The sequence below is a fragment of the Lemur catta genome, chromosome 7 (genome assembly GCF_020740605.2).
Source record: "Lemur catta isolate mLemCat1 chromosome 7, mLemCat1.pri, whole genome shotgun sequence".
Lineage (NCBI taxonomy): Eukaryota > Metazoa > Chordata > Mammalia > Primates > Lemuridae > Lemur > Lemur catta.
The window spans coordinates 84742062-84767108 of NC_059134.1; the positions used below are offsets into that span (position 1 = coordinate 84742062).

A 25047-nucleotide genomic window follows, 5' to 3' on the forward strand; every position below is an offset into this window, starting at 1 on the left:
TCAGAAGGTTAGAAGATGGTGATCTGAGAGGTGGGCATATGAGATTAACATTTTGGAGATGGTGCATTATGGATTTTCTCCCCCAATTAAAAAAAGCATTAATCAAATAAAGCCTTTATGATTAAGATGATGTTGTTTTTGGCTACATTTACAAAGCACTTTCTGATTACATCACTGGTTTGGTCAGGGTTTGTTAGGTTAGGAGAGTTTGAATTAATAACACCTCACTTGAATTTCACAACTGACCCCAATATAAAATGAGTGCCCTATGTTACGTTATAGGGGAAACACTAAAGCTTATAAAGTAAATCTGTAAAATTGCTTAGACATCAACACTGAGGGATACATGTGGCCTTAATGTTTCACATAAATTTTATGATACCAATATTAAAACAAGAAAGTGTTCATTCCATGATTAAGTGGAAGTTTTCCAATAAATTTTATCATCACCAGCAGCTTTAAAGATTAAGAGGAATCCTGAGAGTAGATATAAAAAAGAAATTAAGTTAAAGACAACCCTTGCCTTTAAGGGTTTAAAAATAAACACAAAAAATATCGAGTACAAAATTTTTATTCCACTGCCCAATCACTTAAAATTAAGAATATAAGCAAATACCATCCAATGTCAGAAGAGAGTCAAGGTGACCATTTGCAGTATGTAGTGACAAATATTAGCATGGAAATTTTCAGTTCATTTAAAAAAATAGCCAAGTTTCACTTAATATTTAAGTTTAGCTTCATCTGTGTATATAATTAAACTTCCTTTGACTTATACAATTCCATTTTCTCCAACTGGGAGCTGTGTAGGATCGAGTCCCACTTTTTTCATTGATACGGCAATATCAAACAAATAGTCATAACACTCACACCTGTAAAAGAAAAAAACAAAAAGAACTGAAGGTGTTTACAGAAACAGAGTTCTCCAGTCCTAAACAATCACATTGCTCCTCTCTGTCCAGTGAACTCTGCTTTGTTCCTAGTGCATTTTTCCCCTGAATTCTAGGCCAAAATTTTCTTATTTTGCTCCCGCATTTTTAAAGCACGGAAAGGAATCATATTGAATCATGCAACCAAATTATATCCTTCTCAGGAAATAAAAGGGAGTTTAAAATGTACTACTTACATAAATTTATATCTTTTTACTATGTGCCACTTTTTGAAATAAAACTTATGTCACTTGGGATCTGTGTCTCCTTCTTCTATCAAAGTCCATAGAGCCTTGCCAAATAATACTCATCCAATAAATACTTCTTAAGGAATGAATGCACAATAAAAATAAAATATCTAGAACTACTAACAATAAACTACTTAAATTTAAACCAATTGACCAACAAAACATAAAAAAGCATACTTCATTTTAAATCATAAAACATATCTCATTCTCTTTCACATTTAGAGTGTGGTAACTTGACCCAAATGTTCTTTGAGTTACACTTACATGGTTTTAGCCTTTTCCCATGTTTCTCCCCACACATACACTCCATGACGTCTGACTAGTACTGCACAAGAGTCAGGGTATTCATTCATCGCATGAGCCATTCGATCTTTGAGGTCTTTCTCCTCAGGTGTATTCTCAACAATGGGTACCACTAACATATCATCGTATCTGTAAGACAAATCGAGCCATTTTTTCCAATTAAAACAAATACAGGCATTCATATTTATATAATATGTAATTTTTTCAAGTAACCAGTTAGACATTCTCTTTATATCTGGAAAGCCACTCTAAATTATGAACAAGATGTTGCATGTTATTCTGTGTATCTTGCCTAAACATCTCTATCAAAAGATACCTTGGGAATTTGGCAGGCATTGTTCTAATCTTAAGTATAATTGGCAGAAATTTGTATAGCATACCAAAACCTAACAAAGAAATCATCAAGATCATACAAGTATTTCCTTGAAGCAGGGACAATCATAATATTTTTAACAGGAGATGAGAAACGATAGATTTCAAAATCAGAATCGGAGAAAGGATTAAAAACTGAATTACATATTAAGTAAAAATTTCCCAATCATACAAAATCATAATATTTCATCTCTACAGGACTCCAGATTGTCTTGGATAAAGCAAACCAATATATCCAAGTGTGGTTTGTGGCACTAATTAACAAGAACCTTCTAGAGATAACTACTAAAGGTATGATAACACTTTCGGAGCATTCTCAAATCTGTAGCATTAGAACAACTTCTACTTTATTCTCAGGAAATACGTGTGATAAAATCAGAATGCAATAATATTTAAACAAATAACTTAGTTACTGGCAAAATTAAGTCTATTCTTGAGGTAATAACCAATCAAAACTCAGATAAGTTTTCCTTTTTACATGAATTTCTCTTGCATTGTTAATGTAATATCTACCTCTATAGTGCTGAAACCTAAAAAAAAAAATTCTAGCTAAAGTATTCAGAAATTGCTACTTTAACTAAGTAGTTGTCATGTGATAAATAACTTGGCCAACCATTATTATTAAGAGTATGCAGTTGCCCATTATTTCATCTAAGTAAAACAGAGGTAATTACAAAATATCCTTAAATATGAAAGGAATGAACTGCTAGTCCCAAATCTTTCCTAATATTGGCCAGGAGAAACATAAACTTATATTTTCTTCTAGCACACACTGAAAGGTAAGAAATATTTCCAGCTACGAAATAATTTCATAGCAAAATAAGACTTGAAAGCTAATTCAAGCCAATCCTTCCATTTTACAGACAGGATAATGATCCTGACAAGTTAAATGAGAAACAGAGCCAGGGAAGTCCTTGACCATCAAGCAGTACTGCTTTCTCTATACCATAGGCATGTTGCTTCCAAAAGGAAAGACATTTATACCCGTTAAGCTCCCCTGGTAAGAACTAGCACAGTCATGTGCCACATAACCACCTTTCTGTCATCAATGAACTGCCAGTACGATGGTGCCCCATAAGACTGTAATGGAGCTGAAAAATTCCCATCACCTACTGACCGTGTAGCCACTGTATGGTGACAGCATAACACAGTACTCACATGTTTGTGGTGATGCTGGTGTAAACACACCTACTGCACTGCCAGTTGTATACAAGTCTAGCTCATACAATTATGTACAGTACATAACACTTGATAATAAACGACTATGTTACTGGTTTATGTATTTACTATACTATATTTTTTATCATTAGAGTATATTCTATATACGTATGAAAGTTATATACATATAAGTTAAAAAGTTATATATATAGAAGAACAGTCTCAGGCAGGTCTTTCAGGAGGTATTCCAGAAGAAGGCACTGTTATCATAGGAGATAACAGTCCATGCGTGTTATCACTCCTGAAGACCTTCCAGTGGGACAAGATGTGGAGGTGGAAGACAGTGATATTGATAACCCTAACCCTGTGGAGGCCTAGATTAAGGTGTATATTTTTATCTCCATTTTTAATAAAAAAGTTGAAAAAGTCAAAAAAAAATTTTAAATTTTAAAAATAGAAAAAAGCTTGTAGAATAAAGATACAAAGAAAGACTTTTTGTATAGCTGTACAATGTGTGTTTTAAGGTAAATGTTATTACAAGAGTCAAAAAGTAAAAAAAACTATTTAAAGTTTATAAAGTAAAAAAGTTACCGTAAGCTAAGGTTAATTTATTACTGAAGAAAAAATGTTTTAAATAAATTTAGTGTAGACTAAATGTGCAGTGTTTATAAAGTCTACGGTAGTGTATAGGGATGTCCTAGGCCTTCACATTTACTCACCACTCACTCACTGACTCACCCAGAGCAACTTCCAGTCCTGTAAGCACCATTCATGGTAAGTGCCCTATACAGGTGCAACATTTTTTATCTTTTATATTGTATTTTTACTGAACCTTCTCTATGTTTTAGATACACAAATACTTGTCACTGGGTTACCACTGCCTATAGTATTCAGTGCAGTAACATGCTGTATAGGTTTGCAGCCTGGAAGCAGTAGGCTGTACCACATAGCCTAGGTGTGTAGTAGCCTATCCCATTTAGGTTTATGTAAGTGCACTCCATGATGTTCGCACAAGGACAGAATCACCTAATGATGCAGTCCTCAGAAGGTATCCCTATTGTGAAGTGACACATGAATGTATTTAAAGGAAAAGAGACTAGAGAATATTAAACCTCTATCCTTTCTTACTTCGTTCAACTTTCATTGACCTTCTTTTGATTAGACTGTTAGGATTCTCTCCAAAATCAGATAAAATATCACTCCCTCCTAAGCTGTGATAATGACCCTGTTACTCATTTCTCAGCTAGATTCCAACAGAATTGCAAAGGGCATCTTGTGAATGTTTTTATTCTTCAAATTCTGAAACATTCAAAATAATATAAAACATGTGTTACGCATAACAAACGGAATCTTTTCATTCATGTCCTTCTTCTCTACAAAATCCTAAAGGCTATTATGCTTCCTCTACCTCTCCTTTTCCCTGTTTCCAGAAAAATAGGTTCTTCTGACCTATTTTTATTTCTTCACCAAAGCAGTCAAATGCGTATGTAACTGATAGCACCCACATTGCCTCCCCTTCAAGACCCAGATATGGAAAAAGTAACATGAAACTATACTCTCTTTAGTGTGTACACTTCTCATAATTTAAATATTTAACTTTTGTAAATAGGTGTTTACAAAAGCACTGAGGAGTGCTTTAGGCACACAATAAATATCAGCTGAAATCAAATTATTTTCTCAGCACACTAGCTTAAACATGTATGCTCTATTACATGCAGTAACAATATGATATTGCTGTAAGAATGCCTTAGCAGAAACGGCCCCCTTTTCCTCTAAATAAGCAAGGCACGGTAGAAACAGGCCCTTCAGAAAATTAAGAAAGGTGAAGTCTCAGGAATGAGAATGCTAATAAACTCAAATGAAATGCTGAGCACTGAGAATATGTTTCTTCATGCAATTATTTTCTAGATTTAAGAAGAATTACTACACTTTTGTGGGCTGGTGGATTTACTTAAATTTATCTAGAAGGTCACTATTCTATACTTACTATCCATATTAACTTTCACATGGAAAAATTCTAAAAATATTGTAGAGATTTACTTAATTAAAATTAGGAAACTTGTATAAATACACCAATAATCCAGAAATATTAAGTTAAATAAACAGAAAGTCTAAACATTAGTCACGGTTCAAACCTCCCAAAGACAAAGTCAAGGTGAGGAGAGCTTGCTCTTTGGGTGCCCTCAATATAGAAAATAATCTCTCCTTCTCTACAGAAATCTCAGCCAAGATTTTTTTTCAGTTTACTTAAACAAACACTTCATTATTCTTATTGCTAATAATTTACCATGTCTGGGGTAGGGGAGGAGGGAAGCCATCTGATTTGTGTCATGAGAATAGATCTGGAAGTGTAACATTAAGTGGGATATTACTTAATACAGAGCCCACAACACCTCGTTATACACACAAAAAGATCAGGATCCTATTTATCAAAGAGAAGGAAAAATTCTTTTCAAATTATTTAAGCAAAAAAAAAAGAAAAGAAGAGAAAATACCTATAATACCCTCCTGAGGTGCATTTCCTTATTCCTTTTATCATCTCCTGGTGTGTAATTTTAAACTCCCGTCCTGGAAAGAGAAGGGTGGCCATGACAGCAGCTTTAGAGTGGGTGTGAATCACTGCGCCTGCTCCTGAGGGAGGAAGAAGAAAGTCACAGGCTCAATGAAGACAAGATTATAACTTTTAAAGAAAATAAAAGTTTATTTCCACGTATTCTTATGGTTATGGATTTATTTTTCCTGGCATAGACTAATAAGTTGGTGGTGGGTAAGAAGAAAAATGGAATAATAATGGACCTTCCTCATAGGCTGATGTGAGAACTGAATGAGTTAATGCATTTAAAGTTCTTGCACATAGTAGGTACTCAAGCAGTGTTAACTAAAATAATAGTTAACACTAAAGTCTACTCTGCAAATATTCTTTTTTTTTTTTTTTTTTTTTGAGACAGAGTCTCACTATGTTGCCCGGGCTAGAGTGAGTGCCGTGGCATCAGCCTAGCTCACAGCAACCTCAAACTCCTGGGCTTAAGCAATCCTCCTGCCTCAGCCTCCCGAGTAGCTGGGACTACAGGCATGCGCCACCATGCCCGACTAATTTTTTTTTTTCTATATATATTTTTAGTTGTCCAGATAATTTTTATTTCTATTTTTAGTAGAGACGGGGTCTCGCTCAGGCTGGTCTCGAACTCCTGACCTCGAGGAATCCACCCGCCTCGGCCTCCCAGAGGGCTAGGATTACAGGCGTGAGCCACCGCGCCCGGCCTACAAATATTCTTTATGTTGAATACATTTTCTGCATACCTCTCATTGTGTAAGCATTCATGAAAAGAGGAGTACACTGGCTTTTCTTTAGCTTCTTAGATGGCGAAGGTCCACTTAGGTCCTTTTCATTTATATCACAAACAAACATGTCTTCAGGCTATTCATAGAGGGGGAAAACGAGAAAAACAAAGTTTATATAATACAATATCAACAAAGATATGATCAATACATAGAAATGCCCCTTTTCTTGTATGTGTGTGTGTGTATATATACTATATGCACACATACAGAGTGCTAATATATATGTATTATACTTAACTCACATTATAAACATTCATATAATCATAGTTTCTTAAAGTAGTTTTAGCAATTTTGAGAAATAAAAAATGTTTTCTACTAACAAAAATATTCTTGAAAGTCTAAAAAATCATCTTCCCTTAGAATTTGAATAAAAAAATTGATATGGAACATTAATATGTATGTAATGATTTTGCTGTTACTTCATCAATTTAGCTTCTCAACTATGCCCTGTAATTTCACAGTTATATTTCAGAAAGACTATATACAGAAACCAACATTCCCAATGAGTGTTACAATTTTTCCCCCCACATTTTGAGAAAAAATTTAGAGTAAAATCTTCTTATCCCCTGAGAACAACTGGTACTCAGAAGGTAAATTGCAATAAGGTATATTCTTCTTAAAGATTGAAGGAATTACGTAGATCTGCAGGTTTTTCTTAGTATCACGTGTATTTCTGACTTGTAACTTTCATTTGTCAGGGTTTATTTGAAACTACAAAATAAATGTCTTATTAATAAAGCAGCTTTTCTTTTTTTTTGCCTTAGACAAAGTATTGTATATTTGTTTCAACTAGATTTTGGGTTTTATTCCAGCATTAATACAGAATAGGACTTCTCAAAATTTAAATAAAGTTTCTAACTTGAAATTGGAATAGCTTTGCTATTATGAAATAGGAATCATTTTGTTCCATCTGAGACCATCAATCTGATTACCCCACTAGCCTAATAATGTTAAAAGGTTATAAAATTATAATCACTTCTTATTATGATTTAAGATTACACTATTCATTTTTGCCCTCTACAGACTGAATGAGATTTCAAAACATTCATTGGTCGTATGGAGGGTATTTACCACTTTAAAAAAACATTTAATAGTTACTCAACAAATATTTGTTGATTTGTTATTTAAATTGTCACAATATAACCAACCTTCAAAACTAACATTTTCTTTTAAAATTAATTCCACTTCACAACACAATAGTTAAGTACAGAAGACAAAACATTTGGGTTTAAGAAGAATCCCTTTATCCATACCTGAATTCGTTCCTTTTGCACTCCTGAAGGAGCAATGTAGATTTCATTGCTGGTAACACAAAATATAGAAATTGGTATTTATTTAACTAATTTCCTGCTTTTGCACAAAGAAAAGTATATCTTTGCAGTCCAATCATTTTTTTTTTTTTTTTGAGACAGAGTCTCACTATGTTGCCCAGGCTAGAGTGCCGTGGCATCAGCCTAGCTCACAGCAACCTCAAACTCCTGGGCTCAAGCGATCCTTCTGCCTCAGCCTCCCGAGTAGCTGGGACTACAGGCATGCGCCACCAGGCCCGGCTAAGTTTTTCTACATATTTTTAGTTGACCAGTTAATTTCTTTCTATTTTTTAGTAGAGACGGGGTCTTGCTCTTGCTCAGGCTGGCCTCGAACTCCTAACCTCCAGTGAGCCTCCCGCCTCGGCCTCCCAGTGCAGTCCAATCATTAATGTTCTTTATAAATCAAGCCATACAAATAGCTGCTTGATTTAATTACAGATTTAAGCTGCATAGAAAGAATGCCAAACTACTTTAATGCCTTTGTGATGTTGGTGGCACAGTAAAATGGTGGTAATTGCTTTTATCTTCCATGTTTTCATATATGTTTACTTCTTTTTAAGGTGCAAAATCAATGGTAACTAGGCTCCTATCTAGTTAGGGGAAATAAAAAGCCTGAATATATCTGTAAGCACTAATAAGTAGAGTTTATCCTATTATATATGAAATACCTTTATTTGAAAATCTGACCAGGGGAAAATATGCTCAAAAGGAGTATATTTCTGTCATGCAAAGAATCAAGTTTAATTTTATTGTTTAAAAATGCTCTTATTATAAACCATGAAGTTCAGAGACCTCTGCTGGATAGTTTATTAAATTACAGCATTAATATTGAGCTACTTTTTGGACAGAATCCTATGCTTCCTATTTGAAAAGCACACGTCTCTTGGAAAATATTTGGTAATAAAGCTAAAACAATTGCAAAAAGTAAAAATATGTTAAGAAGAATGGCTACATGTGGAGATCTCTTTGTTACAGGATATTGTGCTAAGGGAGATGCTAAGATGCTACACTACCATTTACCACAAGGTGCTCTCAAATTTGATTTGGAAATTAATTTTAAAATCTTCTCTAAATTCTCTCCACACTCAACAAAGGTCCCTTGGCTCACTTATCAGTTTCAGTTGCTGCCAGAGAGAATTAAAGATCTGCCACACATATGCAAAACAAAAAAATGCCAGCACCCGCACGCCATAGTTTCTGCCATCGAGGCATGGACATAGTGAACAAATATCAAATGTCTCACAGTGAAAATGAGGATGATGGCCTATACCAAGCTGTCAAAGCTGGGGTTACTAATAAACCTGTAGGCTTGGAACTGATAAAAATCTAAGGTGAAATGAAAGTTTCTGCAGGGTTCCATTGGCAAAGTCTAGAAAATAAATTTCTGATAATGTGAGTGAAATCCAGTGCACACTAAGCTGCATGCAGGCACTCGCTTTCATGAAGTGGCTATCGTTTTAGAGCTCTGGTATGTAAGGATAGCATAGAGGGACATTCCTCTGGAACCACTGGGTATGGGTTGGGGTCATACTGTTAAAAAGGGCCCTTTACAAATACCAGCAATTGAAATCTCATGTCCTAGTATTACACAGAAGACACTCTAGAATCATGGAGATATAGAGTCCACTCACCTCCACAGGTAAGTGGACTTGTAGGCCTTCCTATGTGGGGAGAAATTTATGCAGTCTTGGGAACAGACCCAAATAAAGTACCAAATGGTCTGCTAGTAAATAAACTCATTTATAAAGTAGGAAAACCAAGGGTATTTGTTTATTCATGCGATTTGGTATGCTAAGTCTGTTTTTATTACCGCCTTTATAAAATGAAAATCAATTTAGACTTTGATCAACTTTGGGTAATTAAAAGATTAAAAATTGAGAAAAAAAGATTAGTTAAATATATCTAGAAAAAATATATTTACACCTACAAAGAGATATCGGATAAAAATACAAAGATACAAAGTTAAGTTTGAATGGTAGGGATCCTATGTAAACACAATGGCTGCTGAACATCCTGGAATTGCCTTGACTACTGTCATTTTCTTGGTCCTCTATTTCCTTCTTCTGATTTAACTCATATGTGTGTTAAGCTGTCTTTTATATACATCTTTTGGTAACACACATTAAAATCATCAGCTAGAGTGGTATCAGCCAAGCCCTGGAATTAGAAAATCATTTTGTATTCCCAAAGAGCTTATTGTTAGTATTATTCTGGAAACATAATTTACTGGGTTTGCACTTCATTCCAGATTAACTTGCCCTAAGCATCAGACTAAGAAAACCTAACTTTCACTAACAACATGAGAATAATATTGCTGATAAAGCTACTGATGTGAGCTTATGAAGTCATTTAAATATTAGGGAAAAAATTCAATATTTTACTACAAAATACTCATTTTACTTTGTAAAGCTCAAATTTAAAAAGATTCCAAATACAGTGCCATAAAACTGGCTCTTTCCATCCATGGCCTCCAGGAGGAGCTCCTCGCCCATTAAGAATTTAACTAAGGAGAAAGCATTTTACACGATTCAACTTTCCTACAAACTGAATGTAGTGCTATAAAAGCCATTTAATTTTAAAAGATATGCCAATGAGTGAGTGGTTTATAGTGACCACACACAATCGCAGTGTACAGATTAGTAAAATTCTGCTAGAAAGAACATAACCCTTCATATCTTTTTGATCAAAAAAATTCCCTCAAGTTCTGCATTCTCCTATTTTTAACTGTTGTGGTTCTTTTTAAGAGGGAGTTAGAAATGGTTATTTTAGTCACTTTGGTAGAAAACCCTATTTTGTACATACAAAAACTATTTCTGCTTATGCAAATAGAAAGCAGTTAACTAAAGGCAACATTTAGAATATGATTTATTCATAATTAATACAGTTAGGAAGCCAAATTACTGGCACTCAGCTTCTAAGTGGATAATGAAATAGGAATAAATGTTATCATAGAGTTTGCTGTAAACAGGCCAACTTGAAAGTTCTTGCAAAATAATCTGAAAGCTTGCACAATGCTGAATTTACACTCTAGCAACTGGGTTGATGTAAAGAGGAGGCACAGACTGATGTCCTGATCTATGTGGAACACGACCATATATCCATAACTATGCTAGTTGTTGACTAAGGTGTCCCTTGTCATTTCCCACTGTTTAATGATTATTTTATGAGTTAGTAATTTTAAACAGATGAAATTACAATGGCATCGTATTGTGGTATGCCATAAAATCCCTTTTGTTCAAATTGTTCTGATTATATTTTCCATTCCATTCCTTACTATGCAATATGGCCTCCTCAGGGTCATAAATACTTTAAATTTTTTTTTAAAGAAAGATAATTAGGATAAAGAAATCAGCATTACTCAGTTTAATACTCAACCTCCAGACAATGATATTCCTAAAACATTTCAGGAGGAAAACATTAATCCTATTTCAGAAACCCTTGAGAGTCGAGTGTTTACTGCAGCACAATTCACAATTGCAAAGATGTGGAAACAACCCAAATGCCCATCAATTCATAAGTGGATTAACAAAATGTAGTATACGTATACCATGGAATACTACTCAGCCATGAAGAAGGATGACTTAATGCCTTTTGCAACAATTTGGAGGGAACTGGGGACCATTATCCTAAGTGAAGCATATAAAGAAAGACAAACACCCCATGTATTAGCTATTAAATTGGAACTAACTGATGAGCACACATGCATAGAGGGGAGTAAATCTCAAGGAGATCAAGCAGCGGGGGCGGGGGGAGGAGAGGATGGGCAAAAACCTACCTAAGAGGTACAGTGAACACTATCTGGGTGATGGGCACACTTTTAATCCTGATTTGAGCATTACAAAAGCGATCCATGTAACCAAAAATATTTGTACCCTCATAATACTTTGAAATTAAAAAGAAAACATTTTGAGACGAGAAACTCTAAGAGCTTTTTAGCACGCAAGAAGTTTAAAGAAAGAAGATAACTAAAAAAATCACATAGTCCCAACCTAACACTGTCCAGTAGAAATATAATACAAGTTACATATGTAATTTAAAATTCTCTATACAGCATATCTCAATGTGGATGCTAAATTTTCATTGGTTAATATGCAGTCCTACCAAAACGATATATTTGTCTTACCAGAAAAAAAGAAACCCTTGAGAGAATGAAATTCCACAATCTTTATTTTCATAGTAAGTTACTTTTCACTAACACTAATTTATTTCTTTATCTTCTTGAATGGATGACACTGAATAAATCTAATAACAATTAAATACCATTTATTCTTTCTGTTTCAACCTAAGTCCAGTATCTCGTTTTGTTCTCTGAGGAATACAGACTAGAGGTATCCACTAATAATGATACATGTGCTTAGAAGGGCATATAGCCTTTCTTTTGACTTGATCAAATAAAATTTTTAGCATTTTTAATGGTTAGTAATCTGTATTTGTGAGTTTAAAATATGTTTCTGAACCTTTGAAACAAATTCTGTTTATGTAGAGAGGATCCTTTATAATTCTAGGCATATAAATATACTCGGCAGCATGTTATTTAACTCTGGTACTCCAAAAATTGAGGACCAAATTATTCTAATTATAAATTGTGGTACCTTAAATACTTACGTATTTATTTTATCTGCAAGTTCTGCACACTGCTTCCATTCAGTTATGCAAATGTCCACTTGGAAACTAAATACCTTCGGTATCACATAAAACTGATTATCAGTTGTTCTCTGGACATAATGAGTTAGGCTCTCTGTGGTCTACTCATATGGAGAATTCCCAGTAATCAAATCTGCCAGAAACTTACCCATGCTTCAAGCTAATTCCCCCTCCAGTTCCAGTGACCCAGCCCAAATGGTAAAACTGTTTGCAAAGTTCTGGAATCAGGTATCTTGGATGTTCCTTGTCCTTAAAAAGAAGATAATGATTTTTAAAATAGACATTATTTTATCAAGTAACTATTCCAGCTAACATTTCTAATGAGAAACCAATTTAAGGAAGTTTGAGAAAATTTACCGTAGAGAGGGTCCAGTGAGAAAGGAAATTATTACAAATATTTTGTTTTTAATGTTTAGAAAGTAGATCTACTACATTATTTGGCAACCTAGGATTATTCAATATAGGGCCATACTGTCCAACACTAAGGAGCAGGCTGCAAGAACAAGGTGGGGACATGCCCAGTATACCATTATCATAAGGTGTCTATTGAAATGGCAGAAAGAAAACAGAATCTGATGCTGAAGGAACAGTCTGTCCAGAAAATTTTTTACACAAAACACAGTATTCAATTAAGACTTGATGATATAGATATAGGATAGTTATATGTTCAACACACACTCTGTTAAGCTTGACACTTGTCCCCAAGGCTGCATCTGAAGAATGAGGACAAGTGGTTTGAGGAGAAGGAAAGAGAAGTTTATTAATTTGCCAGCAAATGAGGAGGATGGAGACTTCTGTCTAAAAATATCATCATCCTAATAGTAAGTAGAAATACAGAGCTTTTAAAGGGTGGGTTCTCACCTTTGGGCAATTGTTTAACTACAATTGATGATTTTGATCATTCTATCTCTGTCCTATTTCTGCTGAAGATAATCCCGTGACCTCTCCCCATCTGGGAGGCCCACCTGGACCTCCAGGACCTCTGCCCTGCCCAGACTGGACTGGCAGTTCCCTGAGTCATTGCCTGTAGCACAAAGAACAAAAGACTTTTCCCTGTCCCTCCCAACCACTGGCCTGAGACAGGAATGTAGGCTTCAGTTTCCAAAAAGAGTGAGTGAGGTTTTAAAGAGACAGAAAATATTTCTGTTGGGTTTTTTTTTTAGGCCATTCTCTCTGTTGCATATTCCCCACTGTCAACGTGTCCCTTCCATATCTACGGGAGCAGGGGTGACTACTCTGTAACAACTCTATGTGTTGGTTCCATTTTATTTTTATTCCAAAAATGTCCTTTTTCCCATAGTGATTTTATTGTTTTCTCTTATTACAAAAGCATTATATATTCATTATATAAAATCAAATAAAAAACACTCAGAAACAACCCCAATTAATACTTGCTAAACACATTTCTGTGACGGTATATGTTTATGAGTCTGTGTGTGTGTGTGTGTGTGTGTATAAATACCAACATCAACATAAAGCCTTATTTTTATATAAGTCCAATGTTTACTTCTTTAGGAAAAAAACACACCAAATTTTCCCCTGCTTTTTTTACAGTTTAAATTAATGAAAACAAAAATAATAAAGAAGAAATACAATAAATTCCATTTTTGGTAGTATGATATACAACTCTTACCTTGAAAACAAGTAAAAAGGCTGAATAACTTATATGTCAAAATAAACTGCTGAACTGGCAAGAAAAAGTAAGGTTTCACTGGGGCCATAAAAGAAAGAAAGTGAGACTACCTTGGAGGGACTGAGCTCCAAAGCCAGAGTTTTCCTGAAGGTATTGCAAAACTCTGGTGACCAAGAGCTTCAATTCTGACAGTTATGCAAGCCACTAGATCCATGAGATAAAAACCCAGGACTTGCTCAAAATGAAGGCATTTAAGAGACAATTGCCACATAAGCTTGAGACACCAACAGGCTATAGCCTTAAGGTAAAGGCAAATAAAAATAGACTCAATGTGGAGAAAGGTACAGCAGAAAGCCCGCCTTTATTGATCTTGGCACTGGGTAAAGGGGAAAAACACCTTTGAGTCCAAAGAAGAATTATTATTTGACAGATTGAACTCTCAGCTAACTTAACCTGAAATTATGGTGTTTTTCCAAATTTACTGTTAATGTTCTACATATACATTTTATTTTAGGTAAATATTATGAATGATGATAGATGGAGCAACCTTCAAGGTATAAAATTAGGAACATGGGAACCTAGAAATTTTTAAAAGTTCCTATTCAACAGAAGCTTGGAGTTAATAGACAAAGTTAAATCCACATTACCGCATTTATTGCTTATATGACTTTGAGTCTCAATTTACTCATCCTTAAAATTAGAATGCTGTGAGGATTAAAATGAAATCCAGTGGATATAAAGCACCTAGCACAATATATGATACAGTCAATGTTAGTTTTTAAGAGTTAATATTTCTTGAAATAAAATAATAAAACCATGTTGGTATTTCTTATATCTGTCCTTAGGAAATCTAGCCAAAATTATCCATGCCCCATATAATTTGCTATTTCCTTTTTTAGGGATATAAATGATATTTTAATTATATCTTAAAGTACAGCTAATGGGAAGACTCCTGCAGTTTTCCAATCCTTAAAACCATCAATTTGCAAAGCAAATTGCAAACATTATGGAAAATGGTCTATTATTATGGGTCTCCCCTTTCCTTTTGTCTTTTCCAGCACTGAGGTATTATAGCAATTAGCCAGCTTCATGCTACAGGAATAACAATGATAAGGCAGCAGCTGCTGTTAATAAATTTTCAATCATTCAGACCCACAAAATTACAACTGCAAAAAAAATAATCACTTAGCAGGCACCAACAGAGATACATTTGGTGAAAATGCAGTCATTTAAACTGTCCAAAAGAAAGTCGCTATTAGAATATATATTTTAACAGGAATTGACAAGAAGGAAAGGTTTAGTTAGTATCTAGTTCTCTCCTGAATGTCAATGTAATACCACTTGTCTACTATTGTTAGATTTGGTTTTCAATTAGAATAAGAATTTTGAAGTACGTATCTAAACATCCCTTATAATCAACCACTTAGAGGTTCTACAGGGAGGGAGGAACATATTTAACAACATTTTGTAAATATTAAAAACATTAAAGTCTAGACAGTTTTTGAGTCAGTACTTTATTTTTCTAATTTTTCAATCTAGGTATTTTAAGAAAATCAGCCCTGCTTGTCCCTGAGATACCTACTCATAGCCAACAATGGCTCTAATCCCTGTCCCCACCTTTTCCTGCAATTTAAGCAAATACAAGCATATGTTACTCAGAAAAAGGTTTTCTTGGGAGACTCTCATATGAATATAAAATAAACATATATCAAAAATATTATTTAATTCATCAGTTAATGAGGAAACCAGTAAGATGCTGCAACTAGTTCAAGAGAGAATTCAAAACACACACACATATATATATATAAATAAGCAGGATTCCTGACTTCATAAATAAAGTAAAATTGGACAATATCCATAGGGTAATAATAAATTGAATCTCCACTGAACACAACCTGCATTTCTACGAATAATCATCTGCATTACTGTCAATATTCTACAATTTAAGAGTTGTAAAATAGCTTAAAGATAATCCCAAGATACCCAGTGAGTAATCTTTTTTGCGCATTTCAAAGTCTTTCACAATTTTTCCCGACACTAACCTCAGGAAGGAACTGAATGCACACACAGCAAAGATGTCAGGATTTTCTCTCAGTCTTTGGTCTTTGTTTCTGCACATCTGTTTCACCCTCCTCTCTGACCATATTGGTTTTCTTCACCTAAATGCCCTTCTCCTTTTCATTAAATACTTTCACCCCACTTAAAACCTCTCCTCTTCCTCCTTTTTCTTCTTGTTATTGGTTAAGTGTTGACTAGAAATCAGAAGCCATGGAGCCTAGTTTCAGCTTTGACACCCACTAGCTGGTGCCCTACGGCAAGTCAGTGACACTTTCTAGGTATCTGTGTCCTTACATCAATAATTTGGATCAGTGATCTCCAGACTTCTGAATTTCAAGGCCAACAGTGTTTTCTATATTGGTATTTCTTATATCTGTCTTCATGAAGGGTGGTGGGAGTATGTTGGATAGGGGAAGAAAAGAAAGGGCATTTCAGAGAGACCTCTCAGTGGTTGGATGTGGTTATAAATTAGGTTCTGGGGGATGGAGGCAGAAGGGAGGCAGAGTATAAAGGATCTTTATGCTTTGGGACTGTATTTTATAGATGACTAAAAACCACTGAGGAGTTGGAAATAGCTAAGGACATGATCAGATTTTGTGTCTGAAACATTTCTACAGTAGCAGTGAGAGAAGAGGCTGAAGGGTGGTGACCAAGAAAGCAAAAGCCCACCCCAGCAGAGAGGCTGCTGACAGAGTTAAAAACGAAATTGGAAGGAGAGATGGTGGAGATAAGTTTGGGGGGTATCTGAAAAGTTAAACAGAAAGAAAGGACTTTGGGTAAGAAAACTGAAGGAGAAAGGAAGGCTTCAAAGACTCTCAAGTTTTTGGCTGGCTGAGTAGCTCAGTGGATAGTGACACCATTCACTGGGATGTTGGTCAGAAATATTTACTGAGTGCTTACTATGTGCAGAGCACTCTTCTAGGCCCTGGCAATTTAGCCATGAGTGAGACAAAGTCCCTTCCCTAAAAAAGTAAATAAGAATAAATTGCAGCAGTGGTAAGAAAGAAACAAACAAGGGGCTTAGAGAAAAATAGTGGGGATCAACTTTGATTAAGGTGGTCAAGAAAGGCCTCTCTGAGCAGGTAGCATTTAATCTAAGACCTCAAGGATGTGAAAAAACCACCATGTGATGAATGTGTGTGCACGTGCAAGGTCTGCATCAGGGAGAGGCAAGTACTCCAGGCAGAGCAAACAGCAGGTGCGAAGGCCCTGGAGTGAGCAAGTGCTCAAGTGCTCGACAGGTAGGAGACCAGCTGGCTAGAGCAGAGCGATGAAGTGCTGAGAGTGGCAGAAGATAAATTTGTAAGGGCCAGATCAAGGAGGAACTTGAAAGCCATGCTGATAACAGTCCTACCAGAAGGGAATTGATTCACGGTAAGAGAGACAGGGAGAGGAAGAGAAATAACTACAGAAGGTGAGAGGGCCTGGAGATCCTGCTCTAGCGGAGGAACTGGGCTTCGTCCACTTGATAAAATGAGAAAAAGTTGGGTTCATGTTCAGGCAAATCTGTAGTTTTTTGTGATAGGCAGGCGAGAGGTTCATATCTAATGACTTCTATTTTCTTAAGTATAAACAAAGTCATCACATGAATGAGACTATGGGGACAGGGTATGACAGGCTTGACAAGAGAATTAAAGGTGTAAAATGGTCATCTCAGGAATTAGGAAAGTGAACTACTAGGGAAACAGGAGAGGGTTGTTGGACAGCAGTAAGTGCAGATTTGGTTGCAATCATGAATGTGAAGTGAGGCCGGGCAACATAGTTACGAAATACTATCCAGCAACGCTCAGCTGCTCCGTGCAGGCACAGAGATGATGGGTAGCAGGGTTCATCCTGGCTAAAGGTTTTGCTAAGCCAACTATATTTGTAAATCAGGTCAACCAGGACCTTAAGTAACAAATGTTTCCACAGATTGGCTGTGGAAGCCAGATGGCAAGTGGGCGTCACTCACTTTCATTTAGAAGTGAATGAAACTTGGAGGCATGGAATTCTAATGACTCTTTCAATAGCGTTGCTATAAAGAAGGGCCGGACAGGGCAATAGAAGGGGAAACTAGTTAGTAAAGACAGTTTTCAGTCTATTATGTGCTAAGGGTAAAATTGGGGAATAGGGAGAGATTAAAGGTAGAGGAGATCGAAAGTCTAAAAGGCCAGTCTTTGTAGAGACAAAGAAGTTGGAATTAGGAAAACAGGGAAGTATCTGCCTTAGGAAGAAGGGAAGATGCAGGTAAATATGCAATAATACCATTGGTAACAACAACTGCTAACATTTATTGTTTATTTTGTGCCAGGCATTCTTCTAAAGGCTTTGTGTGGACTATTTACTTTATCCTTATATCAACCCTATTATACTAATAAAGATTAAGTAACTTGTCCAAGGCTGCCAAGATAGCAAGTGACAGAGTCAGACAGTCTGTTTCTAGATCCTTAGTCCTTAACCTTTATTTACATTATACTGCAGGTGGGAAGAGGAAGAAATTAAAGTTGAGGAGTTCACACCTTTCATTTTGTGTGTGATTTTGGAGGCAAGGTCATCTTCAAAACAGGCTTGAGGTAGAGGATGAGGTGAGATGGTGAGGTTTTGGAACAGCCACTTAGGGGAATGTGAAAGGAAGCTTCCCCAAGGACTACCATGCGGTGTTCAGGGGCTACCTGCGGTACGACACCAGAATATTTTGTAGAAACACCAATTCAAATAGTTGAGTGATCCCTCCATCCCTTGGGAATGATTCTCAGCAAGTAAAGGCAATTATTTGTAATACAGTGTAGAGGATCCTTTGATAGTGAGTACACAGAGGGAACTATAGGAACAAAAAAGAAAAATCCCTCACCCAAAAAAAGGTGAGATGAAGGCGCAGAGGCTGGGCAGGGAAGGCTACAACGATGGGAATGGGATGCTAGAGTAAGGGGGAGGCAAAGGTAAACAGCACTGATTGAGGTCAAGGAAGACAGAGGGCGGGGTACTGGATGGCCTAGGGTTGTGGCTGTATCAAAGAACAAGTATTTATTCAGGGTCAACATATATAGGACACTGTGACAGTTAAGGTAAACTTTAAAAAAATAGAAATAGCGCCTACCTGGCTCTTCTCTCCAACTAAGGAGAACTTCCTAAAGGGAAGGAAACAGGCTCTTGATATAGATATACTCACCATAGTGCTCTGCTCAGTAAACATTGGTTGAATTAAGATCGTATCTCTTACATTAAGAAAAGTCCTGTATGAGAGGTTACAAATTGGTATCTTGTGGACAAAATCAGACTCACAGGAAGTAGTTTATTTTGTCTACACACTGCTTAGAAAGATGCTGTGCCCACATTTTGAAATTAAGAGATTACATACAAAATCCAAGTTTCTAGTTTCCCTTAAGAACACCGAAGTAGATAATGGGCCCATACTCCTATATAGCAACAGAGGTCAGTGCTGGGTAGTGCTTAAGAAAGGACATATGCTGGCTCTAGTACCTTCTTTTTGGTTTCCATCTCTAAATCCGGGCCAATCTAAATGCCAGATTCTCCATAAAGCCTTCCATGAATCACCGTTTAAAATTACCTTCCCCTCCTTCTACACTTGCCAAATATTTTATCCTTCTCTTAAGAACTTAGTCCTCTTCCCTCCCCTCCCTCACCATCCAATGCCCAGTATTGGTATATAGTATATTAATTACTGGTATGTATTTACAACTGCCTAAGTTCCTCAAGGGCAGGCACAGTGACTTATTCATGTTTGCATTTTTCAGAGCTTAGACTTTGTTAATATATAGTTTCTGAGTAAATACTTTCTGTTTTAGGAAATACCCCTTGACTTCTGTTGATGTTAGAAACATTAAGTTCAAGAGCCAGAAGTCAGGCAGTGGGAGTTTAATTTCAGAACTGTATAACTAGTTTAGGGTTTACTATTAAAAGCTGAGTTTAACCTGAAAAATAATATAATCAGTGCCTGAAGAATCTTTAGAATACTAGAAGAAAGTCTATGAAACATAAATCACTTGGGAATGTTAGAGCAAAGGACAATAAAATAATGTTATTGAAAGGGCTATAGAGGGAGGCAAATAATATAAGTTCAGAAGAGGCTGTCTGTCAAGGAAAGAGCGATAAATACACAGGTCTCAAGAGGGAAGGTTTTGGTGAGCAAGTCTTCCAAATCTTATCTCTAATTTAGCTCTCTCTCCTAGCTTTAGAGCCATTAATGCAACTACCCAGTTTATATAGTACCACACACTGAGCATGTCCCTCAAACTCAACATGTCCACAAAATGCCCATCATAAACTGCTTCTTCCTCCTGTGTTCTCTTTTTGGTAGCCCACCAGGCCCCAATCACCCCATCAGAACCCTAAAAGTAATTTTTGATTCCTTCTCTCACTATACACGTCTAATCAATAACCAAGTCCTCCTGATTTTATTGCCTAAATTCCTCACTTAGGCCATAGCTTTCTAGTTTGTCTCCAAGTGTCTAGTCTTTAACTCTAGCCAGCAACCGCCATGCTTAGTCATCTTTCTGATTATCTCATTGCCTTTAGTATACAAGTTTGCATTTCTAGGACTGGCTTAGAAGGCCCTATAGGTTTGGTCCTAGCTTTCCTCTTTAGTCTTATCTCTTCCCAAGTCCCTGCCCTCTACTTTATGTTCCAATAACACCAAACTTCTCTTCGTAGGGGAATGCACCATGTCCTTGTCTCTAAGCCTTTGTATATGCCACTTCCTCTACTTGGAAAATTCTTACTTTCATTTCATATGGTTATGTCATCCTGATCCTTTAGACCTCAGCTGATACCTTCATTTCCTCCTGAGGCATTCTCTAACCCATTCAAGTTTGTACTCCTATGGCACCCTGAACTTTGCTATCATAGTACTATGTCATATTGTCATACTGTCCTGGTCTCTTTACTTATTTCTATCTCCCATTATGCAGCATGCTCTATGTAGGAAGGAATCAGATGTAGCTTGCACTACGTTAAATCCACAATGCCAGGCACATAGTAGGCACACACTAAATATTTGTCAAGTTAATCACTTATAACTGAATGTTCCCCTTCCTTAAGGCTAAAGAGACTGTCTCTTTTAATTGTCCACATCCCCCCCCTAAAACTACACTGAAATTTTATGACTTCTTAAAACTTTTCTCATTGTTCTTTTTATTTATTTGTGCAAAACCAGGCAAATGCAAATGTCTAGAGGGGCTCATGCATTCCAGTGCATATGCAAATCTACTGAGTAGCAGAAGCTGGGGTAACCTGGCCAGCACATGCTCTGGTGATGGGGGTGCTCATTAGCACAACCCAGATTTCGGGAACGAATAAGGGCCCAATGCTACCACATTCTGACGTTTTAAAAGCTGAAATTATTCTGAATTTTGAAGTGTTGGCTCAAATTTTTCATGAACATTGAGTGGTGCAAACAAAACATGCCTGTCTTAAGTTGTCTGTGGGCCATGTTTGGTTTATGAATCAGTTTATTCTCAGGTCCCTTGACTAAGCTTTCTTTGATGCTCATTTAAATGACATTTCATGGGAGAATGAACACCTGAGCTATTGAAACATCTTAGTAATGATTCTACTAACAGGTTGCTTTTACATTCCTCATTCTCCATACACACCTGCCTTGGAAGGATCTCTGATTATCTGTCCCATATCAAAGATCTTTCTAACCATCCAATCTTGCCAATCTAGCATTCTATCCTCAGAGTTATCTTTGCTTATTTGGGGAAAGTCACTTATTCAAACAAGATAATGGTTGACAAATGTTTAGCAATAAAATGTCTCGAGAGTTATTACTTTTTAATTGGGATCTTCAGCTCTAAGAAACAATAGGAGGAACAAGGGAGTTAATTTTAGAGGGCATTCCCTGCCTCTTAAGCAGGTTTATCACACTGTATTACAACTACTTATTCGCCAGAGGTGGGGAACCTGTGGCCTTCTAGGTCCTTAACTGAATCCAAATTTTACAGAACAAATCCTTTTATTTTTATTACTACATTTTTGTTTGTCTTTTACGTTTTATTTTGAAAGTCAACGTATTTAAAATACCAAAGAATAAAATAAGTTTCAACAAAATAATCCTCCCAGATTGATCAGCATAATTAGGACATAAGTAAGCCATAAGGGCTAAATTAAAGGCTGCTACCCTCATCATTTAGTTCTAACTTCCCCCGCCTGACTGGTGCCACTATCACACAAGGCTGGCTGGTGAGAATTTACGGGGGTGGAGTATGCCAGTTTTATTAGCTTTTGACAACAGTGCACTGTGTTTGAAGTGGAGTTTGTGAATAGCTGTACAGTTCAACAGTATTTTTTAATTCTGTCTGCTTAACAGCCCATCATGTCAAAGAAGACCAAGAGAATGCTGAAGAAAAAACAGACTTTTTTAATGAGGATTGGGAATTGCAATATTATCTTGTTTCTGCTAAAGATAAGATGATTTGCTTCCTTTCTGATACTGCAATAATAATATTAAACAAATTCAATGCTCACCAGCATCATAACACTCATAAGGACCACAAATATTTTAAATTAGAGGGAGAAATGTAAAACGTTCCCTGCAGAAATTAAAAGATGAAAAGCAAAAGCAAAGAATTCTTTCAAGCAGCAATAAGTTCTGGAAATAATGCCACTGAAGCAACTTATAAAGGAGCTTATATACCCAGGAAAAAAGGAAAACCATTCAGTAATGTAGAAATTGTGAAAGAATGCATTGTTGAAGTTGTAGGATGCTTAGACCCTGGTAACATATCAAAATACAAACTACTGCCTCTTTCAAGGAGAACCATAACTGATTGGCAGCATGAATTAGCCTTCAACTTAACATAATAACTTATTGCAATACTTCAAAAGGAAAATAAATATTATTCAATTGCTTCGGATGAATCAACTGATACTACTGACTCAGTCTAGATTTTATACTTCATTTGGGACATAACAGAAGATTTTCTTTGCTACAAAGAGTAACTTTGGGCACTCTTGCAAACAGAACACAGGGAATGGATATTTTCAACAACTTTCAAGATAAATGTGAAGTTGGACTGAATTTGGTAAATTTAGTGAGTGTAAGTACAGATGGTGCACTTTCCATGACAGGAAAACATGAAGGGTTTATTGCACAGATAAAGTATTAACAGATACAGGTGCTCTTATTTCTTTTCATTGTATCTTGCATCAGCAAAATCTTGGTGCTAAAGCTACTATTTTAAGTGACACCTGGCAAAAAGTTGCAAGTACTGTTAAGCATATTCATGCAAATGCAACACTGCATCATCAGTTCCCTAACATGGTAAAGTTGAATGAAGAGGTATTTAGTGTGGATTTGCCATATCATTCTAAAGTGCATTGGCTATCGCAGGGACAGGTGTTAGCCAAAAATTTATCTTTGTGAGAACAGATAGGTAATTTTATGAAGCACAGAATCAGCAATGTGAATGATTGAAAGAAGATTTTTATAGGAATGCAGCATTTCTGTGTGATATCATGTCAAATCAAAATGACTTGAATATTTCTTTGCAAGGTAAAACTAAGTCTATATATGTACGATATGTGGCAAAAAATCCAAGCATTTTGAAAACAGCTATCTTTTTTCAAAACACTTCTTCTTCAAAAGGAAAAATGGATGAACATTTTCCCCAGTTAGCAATGGTCAATGATGAGTAAGATGATACATGCGAATCATTTGAAGAATATGCAACTGTTATAGACCTATTAATTGGAGAATACAATGAAAGTTCACTGACTTTGAGAATAGGGACATCACACTCAAATTAGCATTTCAGCCTCACCTAGTTGGTATCACCAAGGCACCTAAAGAACTACAGGTGGAATTGATTGAGCTCTTGGTAGATGACATGTTAAAGTTATTGTTTGATGCTAAAAAAGATACAGTTGAAATATGGAAAAATGCAGAATACCCATGCTTTTGGCAACATGTCTGAAAAACGCTTCCTTGCTTTTCAACCACTTACTGCTGCGAATCCACATTCTCCTACCTAACCTAAATCAAGACACACTTAAGGTCACAACTGACCGATAGGCATTTAGAGGATCAACTGAAACTGAGGACCTCCATATTCAAACGCTTTCCAGCAAAAAGCAGACACAACAAAGTCAGTAAAAGGTTAACTTTAAAATTAACCAATAGTTTTCATTTTTTGAAATTATTAAGTAGTTAGATTTCTACAAAATAACGTACTTTATATCTAATTGAAGTTTCTTGAATGCGGCCTTAGCGCTAAATTAAAGCGGCCTTCCAATATGAAAAGGTTCCTCACCCCTGCCTTAGGCCATTCGTCTCATTCACCACTATCTCTGTCGCACCCTATAAGGGTAGGAGGTGTTCCACAAAACTGTGTGTACGCAGCCTGCGAGTAGATCTCTTTGACGTCTGCTTAAGGAAGAATCGTTCCCATGATCATCCCATAATCAGTCTAAACTGAGGTAGGCAAGGAGCAACTGCTCAAAGCAAAAGTGACGGCTACTGAGGCAGCTCCTGTGGGCAACCGTTTCCTGAGTGCCTTCTGCGTGCCCACAGTCGAGCCGCTCGCCAGGGCGTGGGAAATAAGCTCCAGGAGCTCAGTCCTGGCTCCAGTGCCACTCCAGTGCTTCACGATGCCTTCCCCGGCCTGTCTGCCCACTTAAGTCACCCAAACGCTCTCCTCCGTGATTCGTCCTTTTTCGACGTTTGGTGCCCAGCTCTCGCCCTCGGAGCGCCCAGCCTCCGCAGATGACGGCCGCGGGGCACGGGGCGCGTGCGGACCCGCTCGAAGCCCCAACCCGTGATCACGCGCCGGGCCTGCGTCGAGCTCCCGCCCTCGTGCCCCGCCAGCGCCTCGCCTCCCAGGAACCCCGGGCGGCGGCGGCCCCGCCCCTACCTGCGCGCCGCAGTGCTGGGCGCAGCAGCCTCCCTCTGGAGCGTCGCAGCCAGACATGGCCCACACAAGGGGGATCCGCAACTTCGAGTCTTCAGCCTAGGCTAATGCGACAGAGCCTCAAGCGCAGACAGGCGGCACCGAAGGCAGCCCGGGGGCCGGGCGCACAGGGCGGAAGGCGGGGCCTGGGAGGGCCTAGCTGGCTCG

The 25047-nt window shown here is 36.9% G+C and overlaps 2 protein-coding genes across 2 annotated transcripts in view; one reads left to right on the plus strand and one right to left on the minus strand.

Moving 5' to 3' along the window:
- Positions 1-422: 422 nt before the first annotated feature.
- On the minus strand, positions 423-25044 carry LOC123642588 (APAF1 interacting protein). Its single transcript, XM_045557799.1, has 7 exons — positions 24844-25044; positions 12452-12552; positions 7603-7651; positions 6308-6425; positions 5503-5638; positions 1439-1606; positions 423-869 (listed from the first exon to the last, which is right to left on the minus strand). Exons 1-7 carry the CDS (start codon positions 24898-24900, stop codon positions 770-772), a joined length of 729 nt encoding a protein of 242 aa, XP_045413755.1. The 5' UTR covers positions 24901-25044; the 3' UTR covers positions 423-769.
- PDHX (pyruvate dehydrogenase complex component X) overlaps positions 24876-25047 on the plus strand; it is a 69158-nt gene continuing 68986 nt past the window's right edge. The window contains exon 1 of the mRNA XM_045557792.1: positions 24876-25047. Coding sequence (XP_045413748.1) covers positions 24948-25047 — 100 coding nt within the window. The 5' untranslated portion in view covers positions 24876-24947.

Bases quoted from the DNA above. Each gene is read 5' to 3' on its own strand.
- LOC123642588 (XM_045557799.1), bottom strand. From the start codon at position 24,900: ATGTCTGGCTGCGACGCTCCAGAGGGAGGCTGCTGCGCCCAGCACTGC. The intron at 6,426-7,602 runs GTATGGATAAAG...CTCTATGAATAG, and splicing joins TGCAAAAGGAACGAATTCAG to CCTGAAGACATGTTTGTTTG. The intron at 5,639-6,307 runs GTATGCAGAAAA...TTCCTCCCTCAG, and splicing joins GAATGCTTACACAATGAGAG to GAGCAGGCGCAGTGATTCAC.